Source organism: Oreochromis niloticus, linkage group LG18 (genome assembly GCF_001858045.2).
Source record: "Oreochromis niloticus isolate F11D_XX linkage group LG18, O_niloticus_UMD_NMBU, whole genome shotgun sequence".
Classification (NCBI taxonomy): Eukaryota; Metazoa; Chordata; class Actinopteri; order Cichliformes; family Cichlidae; genus Oreochromis; species Oreochromis niloticus.
Window position 1 is genome coordinate 11231785 of NC_031982.2, and position 24280 is coordinate 11256064.

Consider the following 24280-nt stretch of genomic DNA (forward strand, 5'->3'; position numbering starts at 1 on the left):
CTCCAGTGATGTTGCAGCTCTGAAATATGGCCAAACTGGTGGCAAGTGGCATCTTGGCAGCTGCACGCTTGACTTTTCTCAGTTCATGGGCAGTTATTTTGCGCCTTGGTTTTTCCACACGCTTCTTGCGACCCTGTTGACTATTTTGAATGAAACGCTTGATTGTTCAATGATCACGCTTCAGAAGCTTTGCAATTTTAAGACTGCTGCATCCCTCTGCAAGATATCTCACTATTTTTGACTTTTCTGAGCCTGTCAAGTCCTTCTTTTGACCCATTTTGACAAAGGAAAGGAAGTTGCCTAATAATTATGCACACCTGATATAGGGTGTTGATGTCATTAGACCACACCCCTTCTCATTACAGAGATGCACATCACCTAATATGCTTAATTGGTAGTAGGCTTTCGAGCCTATACAGCTTGGAGTAAGACAACATGCATGAAGAGGATGATGTGGACAAAATACTCATTTGCCTAATAATTCTGCACTCCCTGTATTGTTGTGAATTAGTGCTACTTAAAAGAAAACTGAAATGAATTGAAATGAAATGTTTAAATGTTTTAAATTAATTTAATTGTGTTGTAGCTCTTTAAATATGAGTTTAAAGGTAGTTTTTAGGGGGGGGGGCGTGAACAATTACAGTTTAATACCCTTGCAATATTCTTAAGCCATTATTGTAATTCATTTTAACTGAATATACACGACAGGAATCAGTCCGATCACTAAATTAATAACATTATTATTATAGCTTGTTTTATGCTGCTGTATAATCTGCGTATAATCTCTCCCTCTGTGTGCAGATTCCCCAGAAGCGGTGTACGTGTGAGGGGAGTAGTGAAGAAAGTATTGTTTTTATGAGCACCCTCGTCCATAACCTGCGTCGTATTGGGGAAATTTGTCTTCTACGTCATGACTTTCTGACCAATCGGCTTCTTGCCCTTTCTCTCTTTTCCCAGACCTGCCACTGTTCAGCCAATGAGATAGGCTGGATATCAGAAGATAACCGCCCATAAGAGACGAACAACAAATATGGAGTTTTGAAATAGTAGCAAGTTGGCGGCCAAAAAGACCCTAAATTTCGGCATTTTTGTAGTTACACGAGTGGTAGTTTTCTACCTGATTGAAGTGACGCGATGCAATCATATCAAACGTAGTTTATGTTTTGTAACAGGCGCTGTTGACCGGGTAAACCGTTCGGTATCTTGGCTTCGACAAAAACAAGGCTTAGTAGCTAGCTAGCTAAAGCAGTAGCATTTGCTGGCTTTCACCCTCACCGTGCTTTGCTCAATAACAAACGAAGAGCACGACCCGGGCAGAAATGGAGAAGGTTGGTTCATAGATACTTCATTCCTGAACTGTTTAAGTTGCTTTTCGTCGAATTGCTTGTTGTAGCAAGTGAGACGTGCTGTAAATAGCCTGTCACATTACAAATACGTCACCTTGATAAATGTGAAGGGCAGGAGTTGTTTGTGCAACCTGCCTGAGTGTGTTTTCCATCTGGTAGTGTATGTGTGTCGCAGCTGCAGTTACACTTAAGTGTTTATCGTCTTATTTTTCTGTTGTGTATACAGAGAGACTTCCTGAAAGGACTGCCCGTCTACAACAAAAACAACTTCAGCAGGTTCCATGCAGACTCTGTGTGCAAAGCCTCAGTGAGTGATGCTTGTGTTTCTCATTATGCTCAGATGTTTTCATTTCTAATCTGAGCTCAAGAACGTCTTGTCATGTTGTGATGCCACTATTGATGTCTGAAGCAGTTTAAGCAATAATAGACTAACTTGGACCTCTGTCTTATTTTTTTCTTTTTTCTTTTTTTTGTAGAACCGTCGACCATCTGTTTATCTTCCAACTCGGGATTATCCCTCAGAGCAGAGTAAGTACACACCCAGTGAATGGCCTCTAGGCTTTTACGTTCTTTCTCACAGATTGCTAAACTTTGGACTGATGTCAATTTATCATAGGCTTATCAGTATCAGATTACAGTGTTGTGAAAAAGCATTTGCCCCTTCTTGGTTTCTTTTTCTTTCTTTTTGCATATTTGGCACACTTTCATGTTTCAGATCATCAAACTAATTTTAATATTAGTCAAAGTAAATGACTGAGTAAATACAATATTCAGTATATTAACTGATCATTTATCAGGGTAAGCCTGCTTAGCCCTGTGTGGGAAAAGTAATTGCCCCAACCCCTATGTAGGCATAAAAATCTCAAAAAGGAACACATTATAAAACTATCTAAAGAAACAGCAGAGAAACAAAGCCACTGACATCTATCAGTCTTTGGTTACAATGCTGTTTCTAAGGTTGGGACTCCAGTGAACCACAATGACAGCCATTATCCACAAATTGGGAAAACAGTGGTGAACCTTCCCAGGAGTGTCCCGTTACGTATGGCATAAAACTAACACGGCATGTAATAAAAACAGCATCATACCGGCAGTCAAACATGGTTGTGGTAGTGTCACGGTCTGATGTTGCTTTGCTGCTTCAGGACAACTTGCTGTAACTGATGGAACATGAATTCTGGTCTATACCAAAAAATGCTGAAGGATAATGTCCTGCTATAACTTTCTGTTCTGAAGCTCAAGCTCACTTGATTTATACAGCAGGACAATGATCCAAAACATACAGTGCACCTCTGGAAGGCTCAAAAAGAAAAAAAAAAAAAGGTTTTGGAGTGGAGTGGACTAAAAGTCTAGACTTACTGTAAGTCCAATAGAGACACTTTGGCATGATGTTAAACAGGTCATTCATGGTAGAAACCCGTCCAACATGGCTGAATTAAAACAATTCTGCAAAGAAGAGTGGGCCAAATTACTCAGCAATTTCACAGCAATGTGAAAGACTCATTACCAATTGTCACAGAGATTTGATTGTAGTTCTTGCTGAACTGAGACTGAGGAAGTCACTTGGATGAGTGACGAAATGTTTCTCTCATTGAAAATGCTACGTCCAGATGAACAGAATCAACCTTTTGGAATCTACTTACCTGGATGATTGAGCATGCATCAGGAAAGGGAAAGGTATTTTTGGATAGCTTTTTTCCTTAATAAATGAAATCATCATTTAAAAACAGGCAGTTAGTCAGGTTGTCTTTGTCTAACATTAAAATTTGTTTGATCCGAAACATGCAAGTTTGACAAATATGGGAAAAAAACAAACAAAGAAAGAAATCAGTAAGCTGGCAAATACATTTTTACAGCACTGTATATGATTTCTAATATTGTTATTCTCAGCAGTAGGCGTTAGATGTGTGCAGTCAAGTATGCTTGCAAAATCATTTATAAAATGCTCTATATGGTTGGAGATGGCTCATCATTTAACATGTTCACTTTGACTCAAATATATTGTATACCTATTTATGCATTTAGAGATTATTGGCTGATACATTGATATCACAATTCTTTTTACTCCCTAAAAATTGATGTCTGCATCTTCCCCAAAAGTCACTCTACATAAACACTCTGCATCTATTATGCATTCCTACATTTTTTTCTCTCTTTTTGCATTGTGTGCTTTTGTGTTTCTCATGATCAGATCATCTCTGTGTTTTTGTTCCTCAGTCATAGTCACAGAGAAGACAAACATCTTATTACGATATCTACATCAACAGTGGGATAAAAAGGTAAAGGCTTTTAAATATCGTTCATCTAATGGAGGAAGCAGTTTGTGCTAATTATATTGTCTATGATGGCACGTCTCCATTATGTTGAAGTTCAGTGGTTAATGTCCTTTTCCTTACTCCATCAGAATGCGGCAAAAAAGCGAGAACAGGAACAAACAGAAGGGGAGAACACGGCACCTCCACGAAAAATTGCAAGAACAGACAACAGAGAGCCAAATGAAGCTTCATAAACTGCTGCGCCATCGATTCTCCGAGTAGAGACTGACCCACTCAGACAAAATGCACGAGCCGATGCAAAATACATGTTTGCAAATAAGTTTGCCACAGCTGCACAAGCAGTTTGATTTCAGACCACAGCTGTCAAGTTGTTCCTAATGTTTGGACTTGACTTTAGAGCTCCTTCTTAACCAAATACCTTTTTCCTCAGTTTATTCACTGCTTTCATGCATTGTTTTCTTCCCTTTGAGGAGGCCATACTTCTACTTCAGTTTTTTTTTTATTTTTTTTCTCATAGTAGTCTTAAAATGATCAAACATCTACCTCCTTATTGCCCAGTCCCTGTGGTTTTATTCCACTTACACCCATGTAGTTTTTCTTTAAAGATGCCAGGGATTTAAAAAAAAAAAAAAAAAAGAAGCTTTTGGCCTGACCCTTTAAAGGTTTACAGTTGCAGTAATTCACACATATCTGAAATGTGCATGTGCTGTGAGATGACCTTGTGGATAGTTTTCAATCAGGAACTTACATTTTTGAATTAAGTAACAACAGAAATTGTTCATATGTCATTTTAGGTAATCTTTTTAAAGATTACTGCCATTACAATAAGTGGAAATAATTATTTTAATAGTGGTTTAGGTTTAACGTTAGATTCAGGGTTTGTTTTTGTGAGCTGCGTTGCAGAAACAAGACGAGTGATCGAGAAATGTTTGTTTTCTCCCGATGAATAATAACTATAATGACTTATTGCCTTATGTGGAAGTGAGTGTGTTTCCACTTGCGTCTTAGGGTGCCCCTTGGTTTACATTGTGTTTCAGGAAGATTAAGCACTGCAGAGTTGGATGGACTTTGGTGTAAGAAAACATCCAAGCCAATATTTATACTAGAGGATGCAATTTTTACTTGTACATATTTTGTAGCTAAAATCTCAGCTTCTTAATACTTCAGCAGTTGGATCTTTGTAATGGCACCATCAGCACAGTATTTTACTGAATAATATGTGTAAATTTACACTTTAGCCATACTGTTGTTTTGGGGGGACTACTGAGCATCCTAGCTGTAAATGTGCTGTTCTCGTGTGCTTAAACACGTCAGTCATTTGAGCCATGTTGAGGAAATATTTTTGGATCAACAAGGTTCAGTACATACATTGCAAAGAGTGAAGCTGCTCCCAAGGCTCTGCAAATCTTGTATATTTGTACAGTATGTGTATTGTGATTGCCCTCACCTTTTTATCAGGTAACAAGACTCGCTCCAACTTTCTTTCCCAAGCTAGCTGTAGTTATCCTCACATTGTTAAGACAACTTTTATGCTGTAGGGAGTTTGTGTAAATGAAACAAAAGCATTTAACTAATTTGTTGAGTTTTTGCACCTTATGAAAGAAATACTTTTGAAAAGTTTAACCTGCTACAGTGTACACGAGCCAGCCACAAAATTAAAACTGACCTTATGTCATGTCGATCTCCCCTCGTGCAACAGCTTTGAGTGTGTGGAATTTAAGGGATGGGTCAGTGCTTTGGGCTCTTTGTGTTGCTTGAGCTGTTCCTGGGCAGTTTGATGTTTGGCCAGAAGCAAGTGCTGTCCTTAATCCACTTATGTACTTTGTTTAAACGCCCACTTTATTTAAGAGAAAGTGGGTGATAGTAACATCCAGATGAATGCGCAAGGTTTCCAGCAGGACGTTGCAGAAGATGTTGTGTTTTTCATCTTTCAGAGGTTTTATCAGTGTGGCTGACTCATGAATGTTCACTTTCTTGCTTGTGCAGGTCAGTGGAACGAGAGTACACGTAGATTTCACAAGTACTACTTTAAACCTGAAAGAGGCAGTGTATTTTCTTTAGCTTCATATAAAAGAGTCACCCATTTCTCCTGATGTCTTATGGTTTGTATTCCATCACTTGATTAAGTTTGTTGTTTTGCTTTGAGTTGATTGTATAGTTGTATTGTCAGTTTTGGATGTTCTTGTATAGATTGCTCTGTGACATGCAGTAAAGATGATAACTCTGTAATCAGCAGCCAGTCTTGGGGTGAAACTGAAGAAAGATCCTTCTTTCTGATTGCATGTGCAAATATGCAGGTAATATACAACACTTTAAACATTGTTTTTTTTTTTTATAGCTCGGCACCTGAAAGCTATACCTTTTAATACCATGTTTATATAAGAGAATACACCAATGACCATTTAATTAAGTACAGTTCTTTTAATAATTGGTTGGACCCACTTGTACCCTCAGAAATGCCTGAATTCTCCACAGCATAGATCCAACAAGGGGCTGGAAGCATTTTTCAGAGATTTTCGTCCATATTGACATGATAGGATCACACAATTATTGCAAATGGGGAAATTGCTCAAATATTCTATTGTCCAGTTTTGGTTAAACTTTGCAAATTGTAGCCTCACTTTCCTGTTCTTTTCTTGACAACAATCACACCCGCTTTGGTCTTCTGCTGTGAAGCCCATCTGCTTCAAGGTTTGATATGTTGTGCATTCAGAGATCCTGATAATTTGAGTTACTGTTGTCTACCTATCAGCTCAGTTTCCAAAATACTCAGACCAACCTCTCTAGCACCAACATCCATGTGTTCCTTGCTTTCCCATTCTGATGCTCAGTTTGAACTTTGAACTCTGGACTATGTCTGCATGGCTGAACAGATATACCTAATAAACTGGCCTCTGAATGTATATGAGCGTTTTAATTCAAGCCCTACATCCAGCAAAGAAATCGATCCAGCAGTGCGGTCAGTCATACAGTGAGTGTTTTATTTCTCGATGGGCGTTTATTAAAGTGAGATTTATTTGCATCAAGGAAGTACATTCGCTAATTTATGTAGTAAAATAATTCATAGAAAATCAAAGTTAAGAAAAATAGAATATTTTTTATGGTCACAGTGAATAAATCTGACCTATTGCGGAGGAATACAATGGCTTTGAAAGTGCTTCACAACTAAAAAGACACGATGGAGAAGTAATGCATGCACATAATGCAACATGCATTTTATACAGGCATCAAAATGAAGGAGAAATAAATGCAGAATGGGAAGTTGCTGCTCATGACCTCTGACAAAAGGGCTCATTGGTGATAAAGTCCTGGAAATTGAGGGGGGGGGGAAACGATCCTTCACATCAATACAGTGTGTTCTGGTGCTGTTGAAAACCGCTCATGCAGTAATTGAACCTTAATTAAAGGTTACTCAAGCTCCACTCAAGGAGTTATGATTACTGTACATTTTTTACATGGAAGTTAGATAGTTGAGTGTTAATAGATACAGTTTAACGTTTTGTGAGAAGTAAGTTGCATGAAGTGTGAAAGTCTAATCCTCGCTGACTTTACATGTGGTCCTCATGACTAATGTTCTCCTACAGTGCAGGTGCATCAATGTCACTTGTATGCTGCTCTCCACTTTATAATAATACACTGGTTTGGCTGATCATTTATTAAGTCTTTGAGTTGGAGCTTTCTAAATCAGTCAGTTGTTTCGATTCACCTTTATCTGACTCATTCGAGGGTAATTCCTCTGAGGATGTGTTTAACTCAACCCTATTGGGTTGAGTGTTAGCAGCCTGGGTGGTCAGCTGTGTCCCATTTGCGCACACCACAGTACCCTCTGACTTGCTGAAGCTGAACAGCTTCCCAGGACTGAATGTCCGGTTGGGGGATTGTGACCTCTCCTGGCCACTAGGGGGAATTGAAGAGGTCACTGTTGACCCCTGCGTGGCTCCAACTGCCACTGCTGGCTCTTTTTTCACCTCAGGTGACTTCAAGAACTTCAGAAATCCTGGAAGCTTTGCTTCGCCTCCCGTTGGGGACTGAGCCGGGGACCGTGACGTGCCGGAGGAGAACTTCCCCTGGAGAGGAATGATCTGCTTAAGCTTCATCACATTGTTGTTTCCCAGCAGAGAGCTTGGTCTCTTGGGCTTGTCCCCTGGCTTACTTCCTTGTGTTTTGTCATGGTGATGCTGGTGCTGGGTGTCTGCCTTATGGCAGTCGCTCTCCTGACGGGCTTCTGCCTGCAGCTCAGCATGACGCTGAAGCTCTTCTTCTTCACGCCTGCGCCTGAGCTGCTGTTGGAAGTGTTGTTGGGCCTGCAGCTCATGCTTCTAAGAGGGAGAAGTTTGACATTAAAGATAGAGAAAATGAGGGATAAATACATGTAGAAATACACATTGAAATATTATACATTTAAAATATATATACTAACAGTGATGAAATGCAAACATAAATACAAATATCTAGATTTTTCCATTTGGCTCATAGTTGTGTTGCTATCTCTATAACAAGACTTATCATCAAGACAAGGTGCCAACAAGACTATACAGACAAACACATACAGTTACTTCTTCATTCACTGGTGTTTATTGTTGGATAATGCACACCATGAGGTACCAAGGGGCACAAATGTAGAGATATACAAAAACACAATACAGTATGCAGCCAACAGCAAGCCTTACGTTGGCCGAAGGTCTTTCAAGCTATCACAGTTATACCTTGAAAGCTTCCCTTCGTCGGTACTCTAGTTTGGCCATCTCTTCTGCAACCCAGCCAGGGATATCAGGGATGGCAACATGGATGATGTACTTTAGGAGGATTGCAAAGTGCTGTAAACCACCAAGACCACAAAGGGACACTCTCAACACACAGTTCCACCAAGGCACAATGGCATTCTCCCCCTCCCGCCTGTCTTTAATATTTCTATTGATACAAATACCAAAAATCACAATAAATATAAGAAAATATCATTTTCCACATTTACAAAAAACAAACACAAGTCTTCACTGCCAAATCTAAACGACTGCAAATACCTCCAACAAGACGATGGAGATGATGGTCATTTCAGGACTAAGCCAGGGGAACAGACGCTGAAGCTGCCCGCACTGACCAATCAGGTAGCAGTTAACTATAATGGCTATCAAGCCCATGGCCTCCATCGCAGTCTGGCGATACACAGGGAGAGATATTTACATATTATCAGATGCCCCTGCTGTGCACACTGGAGCCTGGAGGCTTTTCTGACATTTTTCAAAGCATGACACACACTGACCTGCCATTGTCCTATGTTCTCCACCCTCTGCCCAAACGGTCTCTGCAGACCGGTACAGAGCTTCAGGGCATCGCTGCGTATTTCGATGATGTTGTTGATAAGGGCGCACATGGCCGCCAGCGGAAACGCAGAAGAGAAAAGCACCACATAGCCAAACTGAATGAACATCTCCTGGTAGTCCTGAAGTGTGTCCTGTCGGGGTCAAGTTGTCGTTAAGCAACAAAATTTCTATTAAATGTCAAATTATTTTCATGGCGATGGATGAATTTAAGTGTAGTCCTACCTCGTATGTCTGCATACAACTCTCGATCTCGGCCTGGGTCAGAGTGACAGCTTTTGGCTCTTCCGGTGGATCGATCCATGATTTCTTGTCATCATTGCCCTCCCCCACATTCCTTCTTCTCTGACAGACAGAGGGCATGGTGGTATTCTCTTTGGTGTCCTGCTAAAGGAAATATTAGACTGCTAATCTAGTAACAGGAGCTTTAATTCTATAGCTTTGCAGTGCATACGTTAGTTGTGATATTGTGAGTTAAATGACTCTCAAACAGCACAATGTAATATTGAGAGACCTTTGATACCTATTAAAGCAAAGGACGTCAATTTTGCATTTTAAAGACATACGGCAAGAATACAAAGCAGCAATCGAATCTGATACACAGTTCAATTAAGCAAAGCACATACTTGAGGCAGCACTTCATAATCACTGTCCTCATCGCAGCTATCAAAAATACTGGAAGGATCCATGCCCTCCTCCACCAGCGTGGGACTGTCCTCTAGGGAGCTGTCATCCGCTGCCTGCGTGTCCGTTGTGACATCCTGGTAGTCGACCTTCTCGGTGAAGCTGACTTTACGTTGCTTCATGGCACTGTCGGTCATGTCCCACTCTTCCTCTGTCAGCCTGAATCCTGCTTTCAGATCCCCTCTTCTCTTTGGCTCTGGGTTACCGTTTGCACTGTGACTGACAGGAATTCCTCTGGGACTCAGAAAGGAATAGGATGTCATTGAAGCTTGAGCCTTTCCCAGAGCCAGGCGGCCATATTTTAGCACGATGGCTTGGAGAAGCTCCCACAGCACCTTTGGGGTGAATACACCGAGCTTGTTTTGCTCATACAGGTAAGGCTGAAGGACCTCTTTGATGTTCTGTAGGAACTGGCGGAAAATCAGTAGAGTAGCTAGCATCTGTGAAGAGAAGGACGGCATCTGTTACTGTGCTGAATGTAAGAATGACATCAAATCAAGACCCAGTCATTGTTGACTGGAAAAAACACAGACACTGGGATTCAGAATAAACTGGTGCTTAGTACAAGAAATTGTGGGTGTTGCTGTTAAAGCTTTGATCTTGTGTGATCTACAGAAGCTTAGAGCAACAAATGCAGTGTTTCATTATTATACCATGCTGTGCAAAACTCTTGAGCGACCCTCAGTTCTTTATGCTTTATTCTCACACATTATACTGCACCGTGCATTGTTTGCACTGTGACTGACAGGGATCCCCCTGGGACTCAGAAGGGAATAGACTTAGATATAAAGTTAATATCAAAAACCGTTATAACAAATCAGATGAAGTTATCTTTATTCATTATATGTTGGAAACAGCCATTAATGTAATGTTTTATTTCCACACTCTGACTTAAATGAAAATGAGCTCATGTGAAAAGCCCCAAAATACTAAATGAAATATGGCGCTCATTTTAACTTAATTACCAAGCTGTCTGCAGCTGAAAAAAATCCCTTGGTTAATCAGTTTGGTTGATAAAATTGCTGACAACAACAATATTATTACTACAAACTGCCAAGTTCCAAGTGTAGAGTTGCTACTTTGGGCCACGGTGCCCAGTGTTCAGCAAAGTGACATTTGGGCATTTGCAGATAAAATGAAATAAATATGAATATTTATATGAATATGAAATATTCATATTTATAAATAAATATGAAAGAAATAAATAAATAAAACTGTGGTTACCTCCTTCAGTCGCTCCATGTCCTTGAGGTAGAATCCAATGTAGAAAAGGCTAAGGTAAGAATTGATGAATTCAAACTGCAAAACAAAAGGAAAACATTGCAGAAAGGCAAACGCTCACTCACTCACTCGTTCATGGTAAACTGTGTTTAGCCCCAAATGAGGGGAAATAATGACTTACAAAAACCATCTTGATGATGAGATTATTCTCATAGGCACTCTGGAGTCTGTAGTTTTCTAGGCGAAGAAATGCAAATAAGAATAGTGTTATTCAGTGTGCAGCAGTTTTTCCTCTAACAAAAAGTAAAACTACAGACTAGGACATAGGACAGCCTTCTACCTACCAAAGAGTTGCATAAACTAAATCACGGTCATGGGCAAGTACGCTTCATTAAATTTAATTTCTTCTTACCCATGTCATTGAGCCAGTAGGCGATCTTCTTATACACTTCATCACATACAGTTACTGTCATGGCCAGAAGTATCTTCGGAATGAATCTTGTAATACTAGGCAGCTCCTGAATCTCCATCACCACTTCCTGCAAGGTGAAATAGAAATACATTTTTAATGGCCTGTTCATTCATATCTCAAATCCCTGGGCTATTTTTAAAAGGCCGTTAAATGAATGTGAGCTGGTAGGAGGTATAGTTGATTATGGTCTGTTTAACCTGTTTTAGAAAATAAAACATTACACAAATCTCAGGACTACCAGTTGACATGGATCTTACATTATTCATAGCTTTTATTCAAAAAAACAAAAAAACATTTATGACATAGAATAAAGATAGACTTTATTGGTCTGAAGCAAATTTGTTCTCACTTTTTACCTCTCTTGTTAAACTCCTTATATATTTATTTTGTTAAAGGTAGAATTAATCACAGATATATATCATCACCATGATTATATTAAATTCATCTTGTCTCACAGAACCTGCACACGGTTGTTCTGGGTGTCAAACCTGCAGTTCCAGGCAGAGGAGCATGGCGAGGAAGACGAAGCAGAGACAGAGGAGGCAGATGGGCAGGCTGACCAGCCATCTGAACAGAGCTCTCTTCCAGGGCGGATAGTAGAACTCCTCACAGCCAGTTATAGGACTGCAACGCTTCACTCCCTGCAGAGACAACAGAGGAGGAGGGAACAGACGGGCCAGGCTGAATATGAGATTGGAAGCTATTTTCGGATTTTTGTCATCATTTGAAGTGTAAAAATGAGATGAGATGTCTTATCATAGTGCGCTCCACAGCAAACAGCTAATTCTCTGTATATAATTTGTTACATCCAACTCATGCCATCTGTACAATTTGCAACATTTCCTGCCAAGAAGTCAGATCTTCCTATTTTGTAGGACTTCCGGTTACATGTATGTCTTCTTTAAAAGCTATCACGCCCAACGTGGGGCTCGAACCCACGACCCTGAGATTAAGAGTCTCATGCTCTACCGACTGAGCTAGCCGGGCTTGTGCTAAGGAGTTCCCACACTCCCCTTTCGAGGCACTACCCACCCCCGTTCAGTTTTCTATTCATTCTTCACAGCACGACACAGTGAGTTGGACACCTTCACCCCCCACGCACTCACACTCACACACTACTCTTAGAAACACGTTGATCGCATTTCCTGGTATTGTGTCGCAACTGAGTTGCTGCAGAACTGAGTAACTGATCCCTTGCATCATGCAAAGACAGCAATATAGCTTTTTACTTTGATAAAAATGGAAATGCTGAATAAAATAATTCAAAGTCTGCGTTTAAATTCATTAATTTAAAACAAATAAGCTTTAGAAGTTTATTATCATTATCACCGAAAAATGTTTGGTGGTATAAGATCTGAAACAGTGCTCACCCTGAACTGAGGTCTGGGCTCCTCTAAGGACTCGGTGGGGGTATCCAGAGTGCCCCACCTGTAAGCCAGCTCTGCCTCTCGCCTCTTCCAGCGCTCCAGAAACAAAGTCGCCCACACAACGTTGAAGAGGGCAAAAACCACACAGCAGATATCCTGACTGGTCTGAGCAGGAGCATTAGAAAACCAAAGACAAAATGCTGTAACATGTGATGATAAAGTTATACCATGCAGTGCCACTGATTAGATTATTTAGTTTGTATCATGTGCTGCTTTAACTTATAAACAGTTTAAGCATTTTATGAAAAACATTAGAGGCAATTCAGTGGAAATTTCATATTTACTTTCATGCATATTACCCAAGTGTTTACTCCTTACATGTTACATATCAACTGTTTGATCGTGAAGAGGGATTTTTGTCTGTTCTGCTTTTCAGCGTGCCAGCACGTCAGCTTGACCATAAATCAAAGCTGCCTACTTCCTGTCAGGGGCTGCTATCTTTTCAATCTCACACATTCAAATTAAAAGCCTCTGAGCCAGAGCATTTATACTGTCAGGAGAACCAAACCAGAAAACGATAAGCTGAAACGAATACGATTATTTCTGTGTAGATCGACTATCATCTATTTGAATATTTAGTGGTCGACAGCCTTATGTTTGATGACATAATACTCTGAATTTGCTTTACGCAAATACATTTTTTCAATTTCCACAACGAGCTAAAGAAAAGATAAAATATTTTCCTGAGATTAAAATGCTTTTTTTTTGTAATTTTGCCCCTGTACACCACCACCGTGGGTTTTAAATTAATCAAGGTGTGACTGCAGTGTAGACTTTCATGTTTAATTCAAAGACTTTTACAAAGGTTTGGCATAAACTGCTTAGAAATTAAAGCTGGTTTTATACACAGGCCTCCATTTTCAGAGGCTCAAAGGAAATTGGACAAACTGGCATATTTTTAAAAATAAAGATTATTTTTTAAAATAAAATCCTGAAAATCCTTTCAGGTTGTTTAGCTGTGTTCAGTTGCTGCTTGTTTGTGGGTCTCTACATTCAGTTTTGTATTTAATAGCGGAAAAGCATGCTCCGTTGGATGACAGACCCGGCCACTGAAGTATATCCCTGTAAACGTCTTTGCCGTATACTTTCATTTTTCATTATCCACGTGCACCGTGAAGCACTATCTGATCAGTTTTGTAATATTTGTCTGAGTCTGAGTAGAGAGTATAGCCTTTTACACTTCCAATTCATCCCATTACTTCTATCAGCAGTCACATCATCAGCAAACACTAGTGAACCGGTTCCACTGCAGTCATACCATGACACTGCCGCCACCGTGTTTTAATAGATAATGTGGCATGCTTCGTGAGCTGTTTCTCTACTTCTTCATGTTTTTCTTTTCACTAGTTGATTTTGGTTTCACGTGTCCAAAGAAGTGTCCAGGCTCTTGTGTTCTAGGTGTTGTCTGGTGAAGCATAATCTGGCCTCTTTGTTATTGAGTGTAACCAATGTTTTGCACCTTGTTACAACAAGGAAATACAAGAGGAACAAGGAAATACTGAGTGTTTACAAACCCTTCCATACATGAAGGCAACTTTTGATTGTAGACTTGATGTAGACTTGTTTAAATTCTTTACATTACCGATTGTTGACAATGACACGCCTACATCCTCAAGGGTGTTTTTGACTTGGCTACATGTTGTGAAGTTTTGTTTCCTGGAAATAATTCTGTCATCAAACAATCGTCTCTTTTTTTTTCTAATTAATGATGACCTGCATTTGCATCAACACCTATTTGGACCTCATAGTGATAACAGAAGAGATACCAAATACAAGCTGAACACTTGGAATCAGCTCTAGAGCTTTGATCTTTTCCTAATTAGTCATGAAATAATGAGGGGACGGGCTTCGTCTGTATGCAGTCAATTGTCCAGTTACTTCTGAGTATTTGAAGCATGCCACTTTAATCACATATTGACTGCTTTATTTGAAACTCACTTTGGTATCACTAAACACTAAGATCATCAAACCAGATGCTCTTAATGCAAGTCTAGGCTGAAAACCAGAGGTGATCGTGCCTTTGCTATCGTAGCACCTAGACTATGGAACAATCTCCCTTTTGCCATTCGCACTTCTGAGTCTATTCAGTCTTTTAAATCTCGCTTTAAGACTCATCTTTTTACCTTGGCTCTGAGTTAAGTTGGTTTGACTATCATTTGGCTGTCTTGTCTTGAGTTGCTGTTTGGTAAATTTGTCTTATTTTATTTATTTCCTAATTTGTGAAGCACTTTGATCGAATTTGTTGTTTTTAAATGTGCTGCATAAATAAATTTTGATTTGATTTGATTTGATTTGATTTGATTTGATTTGATTTGATTTGATTTGGTGGTGTACAGAGGCAGATTTACTGTCAAAAATCCCTGTCCAAAAATGTATAAATGTTTTCAAGAAAGAAAAAAAAATGCTCCGAGTACCTGGTCAGCCTCTGCTAGTATCCAGAGGAGAAAGCCAATGACAGCAGGATAAAGCATGGAGTTGGTGTAGAAACCCAGCCAAGCAAAATACATAGCAATCTTCACTCCAAAGTAGTCACAGATGTCATCTACAAAGTAGAAAAATTGAAAATGTTGAGGGTTTAGGATTTGAAGGCATCACATAATGTTTTACAGTGTCATTTAATATTCCTTATAACTGTGTGTAGGCATAATGGTGGCCTTCTGTTTACTGCCCTCCAAAGTAAAATTGTAAATCTTCCTACCAAGGGGCTGCCTCTCACATACAGCCTGGACCCAAGATGTCATCAGCTGATTGAGTATCCTCTGCTCATGAAGAGGAAACATTTGCTGGATCACCCCCCGAGCTATCAGCTCTGGAACTAAAGAGGACACATCAAGTTTGGAAAAACATGGATTCTAAAATCTTCTGTAATCCAGCAAAAAACAATACATTTAGTTTATTTTAGTGAAAAGGGTAAAACTCTAACAGTGGATGTCCTGATAGTCTTCAGTGAGGGGCTTCTTGTATTAGAACATGAGATTTTCATGATAAACTTGGCATCTATTTGTACACCAGTTGAAATATGAAATATTGCATTTAAAAGCAAATCCATTCGTGAAGTATTTAAGGAATGCCTCAATATAAAGTGCTCATAAAAAAACCTCAGCATACTGATTGGCTGTCCCTCCAGGAAGTGAATGTTGTGAAGGACCTCCCCCTGCTTGGCTCGCAGGTTATCAAGCCAGTACTTAATGATGCTCTGACGCTCCTGAACAAAACCACGAACACAAAGCAGGAAAAAAAAAGAAAACATACATTTTAATCCATTGAATTTACAGTTTATACTGTTTAAGATATTCAAACAATACTGACATCCATACATAACATGACCCAGGGTTTGGCATCTAACCTGAGAGGTAAAAAAGCAGAGCTCGCTCTCGATGTTCTCATAGATGTTGTCCTCCTCACAGGAAAAGCGCCGCATGCCACCACCAAACTGTGGTTTAACGTTCTTGTGCATGCCCATCTGCTCCGCTCCTCGCAGTAAGCTGAGGGTGAATGAACAGCAGCATAAACCCTGATGGAGAACTGACACTGAACAGATGCTGCACTGAAAATGTTTCATTATTTAGGTACATTAAGGGCCGGTGAATATCAAACTGCAGTGAATACAAGTGGAGGTGGAGGATGACTTGTCACATGTATTCAAAATAATTTTACTCTAACACTAGAAATTACATTTCTTACATTTCTCCACCCTGGTACATTGTTAAAAAGAATGAATGTACTTGCCAGCTCTTCAACACCAACGGAAAAAAAAAAATGACCACAGAGGACAACTAAAGCGGATGAATTGTGAATTTTTTTCCTTGGTTAACAAAAATGCTTCAGACCAAGTCAAGAACGCTCCGGAGGAGGTATCATTGTCAAGATCTCCAATCAACAGATGCCTTCATGAATGTAAATAATGAGAGAAAACCACCGGTTAAACTCAAGAACTAGAAGATCAGATTAAACTTTGCCAGAAAACATCTAAAAAGCCTGCACAGTTCTGGAAAAAGAAGAGATGAAATAGAGATGAGCTTATATCAGAATGATAGGAAGAGAAAAGTCTGAAGAAAAATTGAAACAGTTAATGAAACAAAGTACACCACATCATCTGTCAAACATGGTGGAGGTAGTGTTATGGCATGGGCATGTATGGCTGGCATGTTTATCGATGATGTGACTGCTGATGGAAGCAGCAGGATGAACTGTGATGTGTACAGGGCTGTTTATACTCTCAGCTCAGACTCAGACAAATTAAATGCTGCAAAACTGATCAGACAGAGCTACAAAGTGCAAACACAGGATTCAAAGCATTTGGTGATGTCCATGAGTTCAAGACCTGAGGCAGTCATTGACTATAAAGGTTTTTCAAATATTAAAAACAGTCCTCATATTTAAAATTATGTTAGATTTTTTTTTTAAATAATTTTTTTAACCTCTTTAATTAAAGCTGAAACTCTGTGCTTTAATCCTAAAATCCACTGTGATGGTGTACACAAGATCACGTAACAGAAAAACAAAAACAAAAATAGCTGTCTACAAACATATGGGCCTAACTGTATATGCCAAAACCATCTAATCATGTATGTAAAATTAATACTCCACATTTTTGTACTTAACTGCACCTAACTGAATAGGAGCTATAAACACACAGTTCTTTAATACTAAAACACATTTATCTGCCACGAAGCCCATAAATGGCAAAATCTAGCAGAGGATGGCAACACTAAGTCTGGGCATTTGTTTGTGGCTAAGATGAAGCAGGTGTAAATCAATAATGGTATAAAATGTCAAAATGGTGTAACACACACAGCCACAGTTTGAGTTACCTACTTCTCGAACGTTGTTGTGATGAAGAAGGCGTTTGCCTGGCTGTGTTTATGCTGTCGAACCTGGATGCTGACTTGTGGGATTCCAACCCGAATCTGATTCAGGAGCCACAGCAGAGTGTGGTCATCTATTGTATCTGTAGGGAAAAATGTTGACATTTTTTATCAATCGCATTAATGTCATTTACATGTATTTTTATTACAGTCTAAATTAGTTGTTTATCAAAATTATAAGGAAATTATATGTTTGATGCTGCATAAGGAGGCTGAACCAAAGACAGTTTTTCACAGCTCTGACTGAAGTGTCATGAAGCAGGGAGGTAGGTGGGAGGTGGGGGTGGCAGTAGAAGGCCGTTCCAGTTAAATACTTGTCTCCATTTACCACAGACATCTTTTTAAAAGCTAGTGAGGATGGACTGTCACCAATCAATCTTTTTCAGCTGACTCTATGAAAAATTTGAACCAGTAATGAAACTGTTAACGACCTTACTAACACTAAACATCACACTGAAAAGCATTTACAACGTTAAGTTCATCTAACGTGGAAACGCTTTAAAACAGGTGCAATTTATATATAAATATGTGCCGTGTGTGTTTCTTTCTGTCACATTCAGCTATGACTGTTGCACATTGTTGAGTTACAATTTTGTAACAGCCGCTGTCTTTGATTGCTTAGAATAAAGTCATACTGAGCCATTTATGGTTGATAAAAACTGCTTCAGCTGACTCGACAAGACTACATATTCTGGTTAAAATTCAAGCGTGCCTGCCTAGATTAAAAACTGCAGGTACGCACGATAAGACAGTTAAGGTGCAATTCTGTGCGTCATGTGTGCACTTTCAGATGGATGACTTAAAACATCAAAGCGTAAATAGGTGGAAACAGTTGAACTCTAAACAATCAAAGCAGCTGATGTTTCCGCTGAAGGTCGGCTCAAAAGGAAGTGTGTGAAGAGAAAAGTTTTTTTCAGAGTGGTCATAAAAACCAGATCCGCATTCTTCAGATCTGTTTTCTTAAACATAAAAAATCTTCACAGTAATCGTAAGATCCAGTGTCGAAGAGTTTACATTTCAATTCCTGTTTTGCTACAATAAACATCTTAACAGTCTCAGCCATCTCTTTACTCTAATTAAGTTAAATTAAATTCATGATACAACCTCAGTTCTTAATAATGGGGATGATAAAAACAGAGTGCAATGATTTACAAATTGCATAAACACATTTTATTGATAAGAAGGCATTTAAAAAAAACATTAAATACTTAAGCTGAGAAAATGTACCATTTTATGATGATTACATGTCTTTAAATAAAGTTGGGACAGGATCATGTAAACCACCGTGTAACATCCCCTCTTCTTTTAACAGCAGCCTGTAAACAGGCTGAGGAGAGCAGTTGCTGGAAATTTGGGAGAGGAATGTTGTCATATTCCTGCCACCATTTTCAAATCATACATCATAGCAGGTCTCACTACCATCTTATAAACCATCCCTTTCACTCTTGGTGCCATCCTTCTGTCAGAGTTCACCCTTGACAACCGTGTCCCTCCACTCCACCCTGCCTGGATTCCCTTTTCACCTGTCTTGTCCTTTGACTGTTGCATTATTTAATCCTTATATCTGCCTTCACTCATCCTACAGACATCTGATGTTCCCTATAACTACATTCCAGACACCACCTCACAGCCTCCTATCTCTTTAGGACTGCATGTTCTGCAAAAGATGTAATCCACCTGTGTGCACCTTCCTCCAATCTTATATGTCATGCTTGCCTCCCTACCACAGCCGTTTCTATAGTTTGGGCAAAAATCCACCACCATCTGTCCTTCTGCATTTCTCTCCTTAACACCATGCCCACTTAACACCTCTGTTCCCGTCACGCAAATGTCCGCTGACGTCTGCTCCAATCACCACCCTCTTCCCCCTTCAGACACTCTCTACCACTTCATCCAACTTACTCTAGAATACCTCTTTCTCTTTTTATCCACATCTACCCTTTTGTGCACTTTGAAACTCTCTTCACCTCAGTAACACTATTCACATACTCTTCCAATAAGATTACCCCTACCTCATTTCTTTTCCTACTTACACCATGGTAAAACAGCTTGAATCCGTCTACCTGGTCTCCTGCACACCTTCCAACATGCCTTCCCCCTTTCCTCTTTCTTTATCTTTCATCAACAGTAGCACAGATTCCTCCAGCACCCTGATGGCCAACAGCACCCAAGGCAGTCCTTGTTAACCTGGGCCCTGAACTAATATGCTAATCTCATTCTTTATCATCCACATGTTTGATTTGGTCAACATTTTACAGTTGATGGAGGATTAGGAGACCCCCCTGCAGTCCTGGTCAGTAATCTCACGTTAAACATTTTATATGTTTTCTGTGTTCCAATGTAAGTACAATATGTATTTATAAAATCAGCAAATGAGTGTAATCTGTTTTTATTCAGGCCATAAAATTTCATTCCATGCCATCACAGATTATTTGCACTTAAAAAAAGCAGTCTAACATAGACCCCACACAAACGGTATCATGTTTAAATGCAACATAATGTATAGGATGGGACTTTCATGTTGTATATGTGAAGGTTTGGCCAACGAATTCACAGCTTCATGAAAATACACTGCAGAAGGGGATGGTGTGTAAATACAAGCACAGTAAATGGAAGGTCCCATCTTACAGTCACAATCATCTGACTAAGTGGGTGGCTGACCATCACTGATATTAAATGAACACTGTTCTCTCTGCAGCAATGGCTTCAGCACAGGACAAACGAAACGAATAGGACACGTTTGAGCTTACTGTACCTGGGAATGTCATCAGTATATCACAGTTCTCTGTGGGAACCATCTTTAACCAGGACTTCCGTGACATAATAAAGTGCCTGGCCTGCAGAAGTGGCTTCCCAAACAGTTTATCTAAGGAAGACAGGTAATATAGAGAAAGGATGAGACTGGGTCAAACTGGGGTTAACAAAGTTTAAAGAGAAAAAAAAGACAGATACTAACCACAACTGACCAGTTTTTGATTAATATCAGTCACTTGCTCAATACAGACAAAGTTTAATCACAACATTTTCCATTCACTATTAAGTGTTTGCTCTGTCATGGTGACATAGGGACTGAAATGTAGAAAATAATGAGTCATCTCCAGTGTAGGTTAACAGTGCTGTGACTGAGCAAATGTTCTGAGAGGCAAACAAACAAATGATCTGCAAACTGGTCGGTGAGTAAATACTCTCTAACAAGCTACTTTTTCAAGCCTCTCTAGATAAACATTAAGTGCTGACAAACCAACAGGCCTCAGTGTACTCAGCAGCGTCATCGCACTTCTGCATTTTAATGATACACTGAAGTCTGAAGTCATCATTTTTATTGCTGTGCCTTTCACACGTTGGTTTTCAGTGGCTCATGCTCAGGAACGACAGCCACGGTGATGGGCGAATCGCTTCATAGTTCACTGAATTATAGTGTAACACTCTCTCAGTGTGTGCCTGTCTTCTGGATGTCACATTCTGCAATATCACATCACCTACTTACAGCACGTATTAGCCCTCTTTCTGAGGGCCTTCGATGCTGCTGCCATCTCGTGTGTGACAGTATTTTGTGGCTGGGAATAAACCAACTCACTGCATGCAATGCACAACTAATAAACTCCAACATCAATCAGATGTAAACAGAAATACGTCTTGTGTGACATATTGATGCGACCCAAGCCAACTCACAGACACTGGCTGCTTCTACTCCACGCTCTGTGTGTTTCAGAGTACCGCACACTGATGTTCTCGCTGGTTCCCCATGACAGAAACGCTTATTAAAGCCATGAAGAATCCTCTACTTGAATGTGTATCTGACATGCAAATTTCTCTCCCGGGCAGAAGCAATTTATCAAATTAGGGTCAAATTATCATTAAATGATGAGCTTATTTAATATAAGAATGCAATAGAGCAGGTGCACACCAAAGAACTGGAGTATAATGAGTATATTTTAAACCCCACGACATATTTATCATATTATTTATACATAAATCAATACATAAAATGACAAATAAAACTACATTTACTGAGCACTGGCTATCAGATATTTTTCACAGCTGTGAATATCAATATCAGTCCATATTTTGCAGTTTGCTTTGCTTTCCTGAATATTAATTGTGATTTTAGCATCTAGTTTACTGATACAAAAGGGAGAGGTCTCACGTAATGGATGAGAATTATGATATTTATCAAGTGCAATGGGACTCTAAAAAACAAGTGTAACAGTAAATACTAAATATTAAATCAAATATGAGACTGCATCTTAGTTTACTCCGTGTCATATTTTTGTTGGGATTCATCAGACAGCATGTTATAGCTCAAGAATGCTTTTAGAAAGTTACTTCTCAAAATGTTTTTTTTCCGTTTGATTTTAGTATTAATTTAAATATTTATTCAGGAGTAAGTTGACAAGTCAAAGTCAAGCTGTTGTAGGGTGGTTTCCCAGCATGCAATGGACAAACAGCAGGCAAGCATCCGTGAAGTCTTCAACAAACACGCTACACACAAACCAGAAAGACGGACGCTTTGATAATCTGCTGTAGCCTCCAGACTGACAGAACAAGGGGAAATGGTAGGATATCTTTCCAAACCTTTGAAAGTTTAAAGTTGTTTTTTTCATGTATGTATATATATTATGTGCCACCAGATTCCCCCCCAGTGTGGTTTACGCTGGTTGGCTTGAAGTCAGTTCGTAAATGAAAGCAGTAGCTATGGTGACACTGTTCAGGCCAGGACTGTAAAGGTTATACAGTAAGAGGCCCAGATTATTACCCGAGTCTTTTATAAAAGGCATCTATGCGTCCTGAAACCACCACAGAGCAAACCCCCATGAAGTGTCACAGATGAGTGGAGTAAAAGGTGACAGCGCATATAATTCTTACTGCTTTTTTATCATCTTCATAATCCATCCATCCATCCCTTGCTTACTCACTACTGTAGCATGCTATTTCTCCGTGTAAAGTCACAGCTGACATCTGAGCTCGCAGCGTATTATTTAGTGTCTTCAGAGTATAGCGCACAGTGTCCGACAGCCCGCCGGGACACACACCTCCGTTGCATATCAGCCCTTCATGCACCTGTGGACCAGGAAGCCTGCCTCGGACTCTTCCCGGGCCTGCCTGAATCGGAATGCGCACCGTGTAGCGGCGAAATTAAAGGATACGGAAACCTCAACCCAGTCCCAGACGGATCCCTCCTGTCTCCCCAGTGAGTCATTCAGTGAAGTCTGTTAAGCATCAGTGACTGCACCATATCGTTCATCCATTATCCCCATTCTTTCTGTCATTATTTTTTTTTTTTTTTTTTTGGTAAAGGCACACAAACACTCGCTTTCTGTGATAACAGAGAAGGCGAGTCCACACACACATTTTGCCGTTCACCCCCCCCCCATCCCCTCAATCTTTCTCTACGATACTCACCCAGCACTCCAGACGGGGTTGAGGACGTCTGTTGATGCTGCTGCTGGTTGTTGGTCCTGTCCTGCTGCTGTTCGCTTGGCACCGTCCTCTCCATCCTCTCCCCTGCCCCGTCTCTGTCGCTTATGTCTGCGGCGCTGCTGCTGCTGCCACTGTTTACAGTAGCATCGGCATCAGCTGCCGCGGTGCCCGCCGCTTGCATGGTGGTGCACAAATACTCCAGTTGGTGAATTGGCTGGAAGACTGCACCGCACGGAGGACTCTGATTTTTTCGTTTATTTCATGGCTGTTGCGTGCAAAGGGAAACCCTAATGTATGTGAAAGATGAGGAGGAGGAGGAGGAGGCAGAGGAGGAGGAACATGATCATGGCATGTACACGTTACGCGCACCAGTCGTGACTGTGTGACGACAGAGTTTTAGGGGAACACCTAGCAGGCTACAGGTCCACTGGCGGTATGAAGGTACACTTTATGTTTGGTTTTTTTTTGTTTTTTAAAAAAAATATGTTTATTGAAAATCTACTAAGCCAACAGAATTGTATTGAGTCCCTTCAGGATTTGAAGTTCTCACATATTAAATTAAGTCAGTGCTCAAGATTAATAACCTGTTATCACCAGGACTTCATAGCCTGTATCTGTATAGCAACTAATATGGTTGCTAAACTTGCAACCAGTGCTTTTAAAATCAATATTCTTTGTGCCCTGGATAGCATTGGAGTCTTTTGTGAATTAAAAAAATAGACTAATTTGCTTTTTAAATCATCTTCTGAGGTTGCAAGCAGGAGAATGCAGCCAAGGAAGTGGTTACCATGGCTTACCAGGGGTCTAGTGGTGACAGCAGCTTCTGTACAAGTATGTATGCACGTAACACTCAGTAGTTTGCTTATTACACAGCAGTAAACTAAGAAACCTGACACTCTGACATGGTCAGGTTTCTAGTAATCCCTGAGTCATATCTCATTATTTTGGCATCTATAAAATGTGGCTCTGGACTGCGTATGGAAGTCTTTTTGTTTCACTGTATTGTTTTTTGTGTGACTTGCTGACCTAGTTACATATTCCAAATTTGCTCACTCAACTAAAAATATACCGAGCAAATGCGACTATGGTTAGACACAGCTAACAAGTTGGTTTTACGCAGGGTCATGTATTTGGTCATAATGAAGTTGAGTTTTACACTTTTGTTCATGTACAAAACAAAAAATGAAAAACAAAAACAAAATAATGATGTCACATTTTAATTAGGTCAAGCCACACTAACCATTTCC

At 39.9% G+C, this 24280-nt stretch overlaps 2 protein-coding genes and 1 non-coding gene across 8 annotated transcripts; 1 reads left to right on the plus strand and 2 right to left on the minus strand.

Moving 5' to 3' along the window:
- The first annotated feature begins 965 nt into the window (after positions 1–965).
- Positions 966–6153, plus strand: LOC100697207 (DET1- and DDB1-associated protein 1). The gene is made up of 5 exons (XM_003437772.5): positions 966–1328; positions 1573–1653; positions 1823–1874; positions 3564–3625; positions 3751–6153. Exons 1-5 carry the CDS (start codon positions 1320–1322, stop codon positions 3853–3855), a joined length of 309 nt encoding a protein of 102 aa, XP_003437820.1. The 5' UTR covers positions 966–1319; the 3' UTR covers positions 3856–6153.
- On the minus strand, positions 5977–23344 carry LOC100696049 (anoctamin-8). 6 transcript variants are annotated; one of them, XM_005476071.4, is made up of 18 exons: positions 23016–23344; positions 20368–20478; positions 17563–17695; positions 16091–16229; positions 15853–15949; positions 15443–15559; positions 15159–15286; positions 12688–12849; positions 11806–11958; positions 11258–11384; positions 11027–11082; positions 10849–10923; positions 9567–10064; positions 9166–9324; positions 8883–9074; positions 8644–8775; positions 8329–8439; positions 5977–7941 (listed from the first exon to the last, which is right to left on the minus strand). In XM_005476071.4, exons 1-18 carry the CDS (start codon positions 23212–23214, stop codon positions 7279–7281), a joined length of 3252 nt encoding a protein of 1083 aa, XP_005476128.1. In that variant the 5' UTR covers positions 23215–23344; the 3' UTR covers positions 5977–7278. The 6 variants fall into 6 exon arrangements, with proteins under 6 accessions (XP_005476128.1, XP_005476127.1, XP_025755824.1 ...); XM_005476070.4 differs by having other exon boundaries at positions 9166–9327; XM_025900039.1 differs by lacking the exon at positions 23016–23344 and adding an exon at positions 22529–22947 and having other exon boundaries at positions 9166–9327.
- trnak-cuu (transfer RNA lysine (anticodon CUU)) lies at positions 12232–12304 on the minus strand. The gene has a single exon. It is a non-coding gene; the product is annotated as a tRNA-Lys (tRNA).
- Positions 23345–24280: the final 936 nt, after the last annotated feature.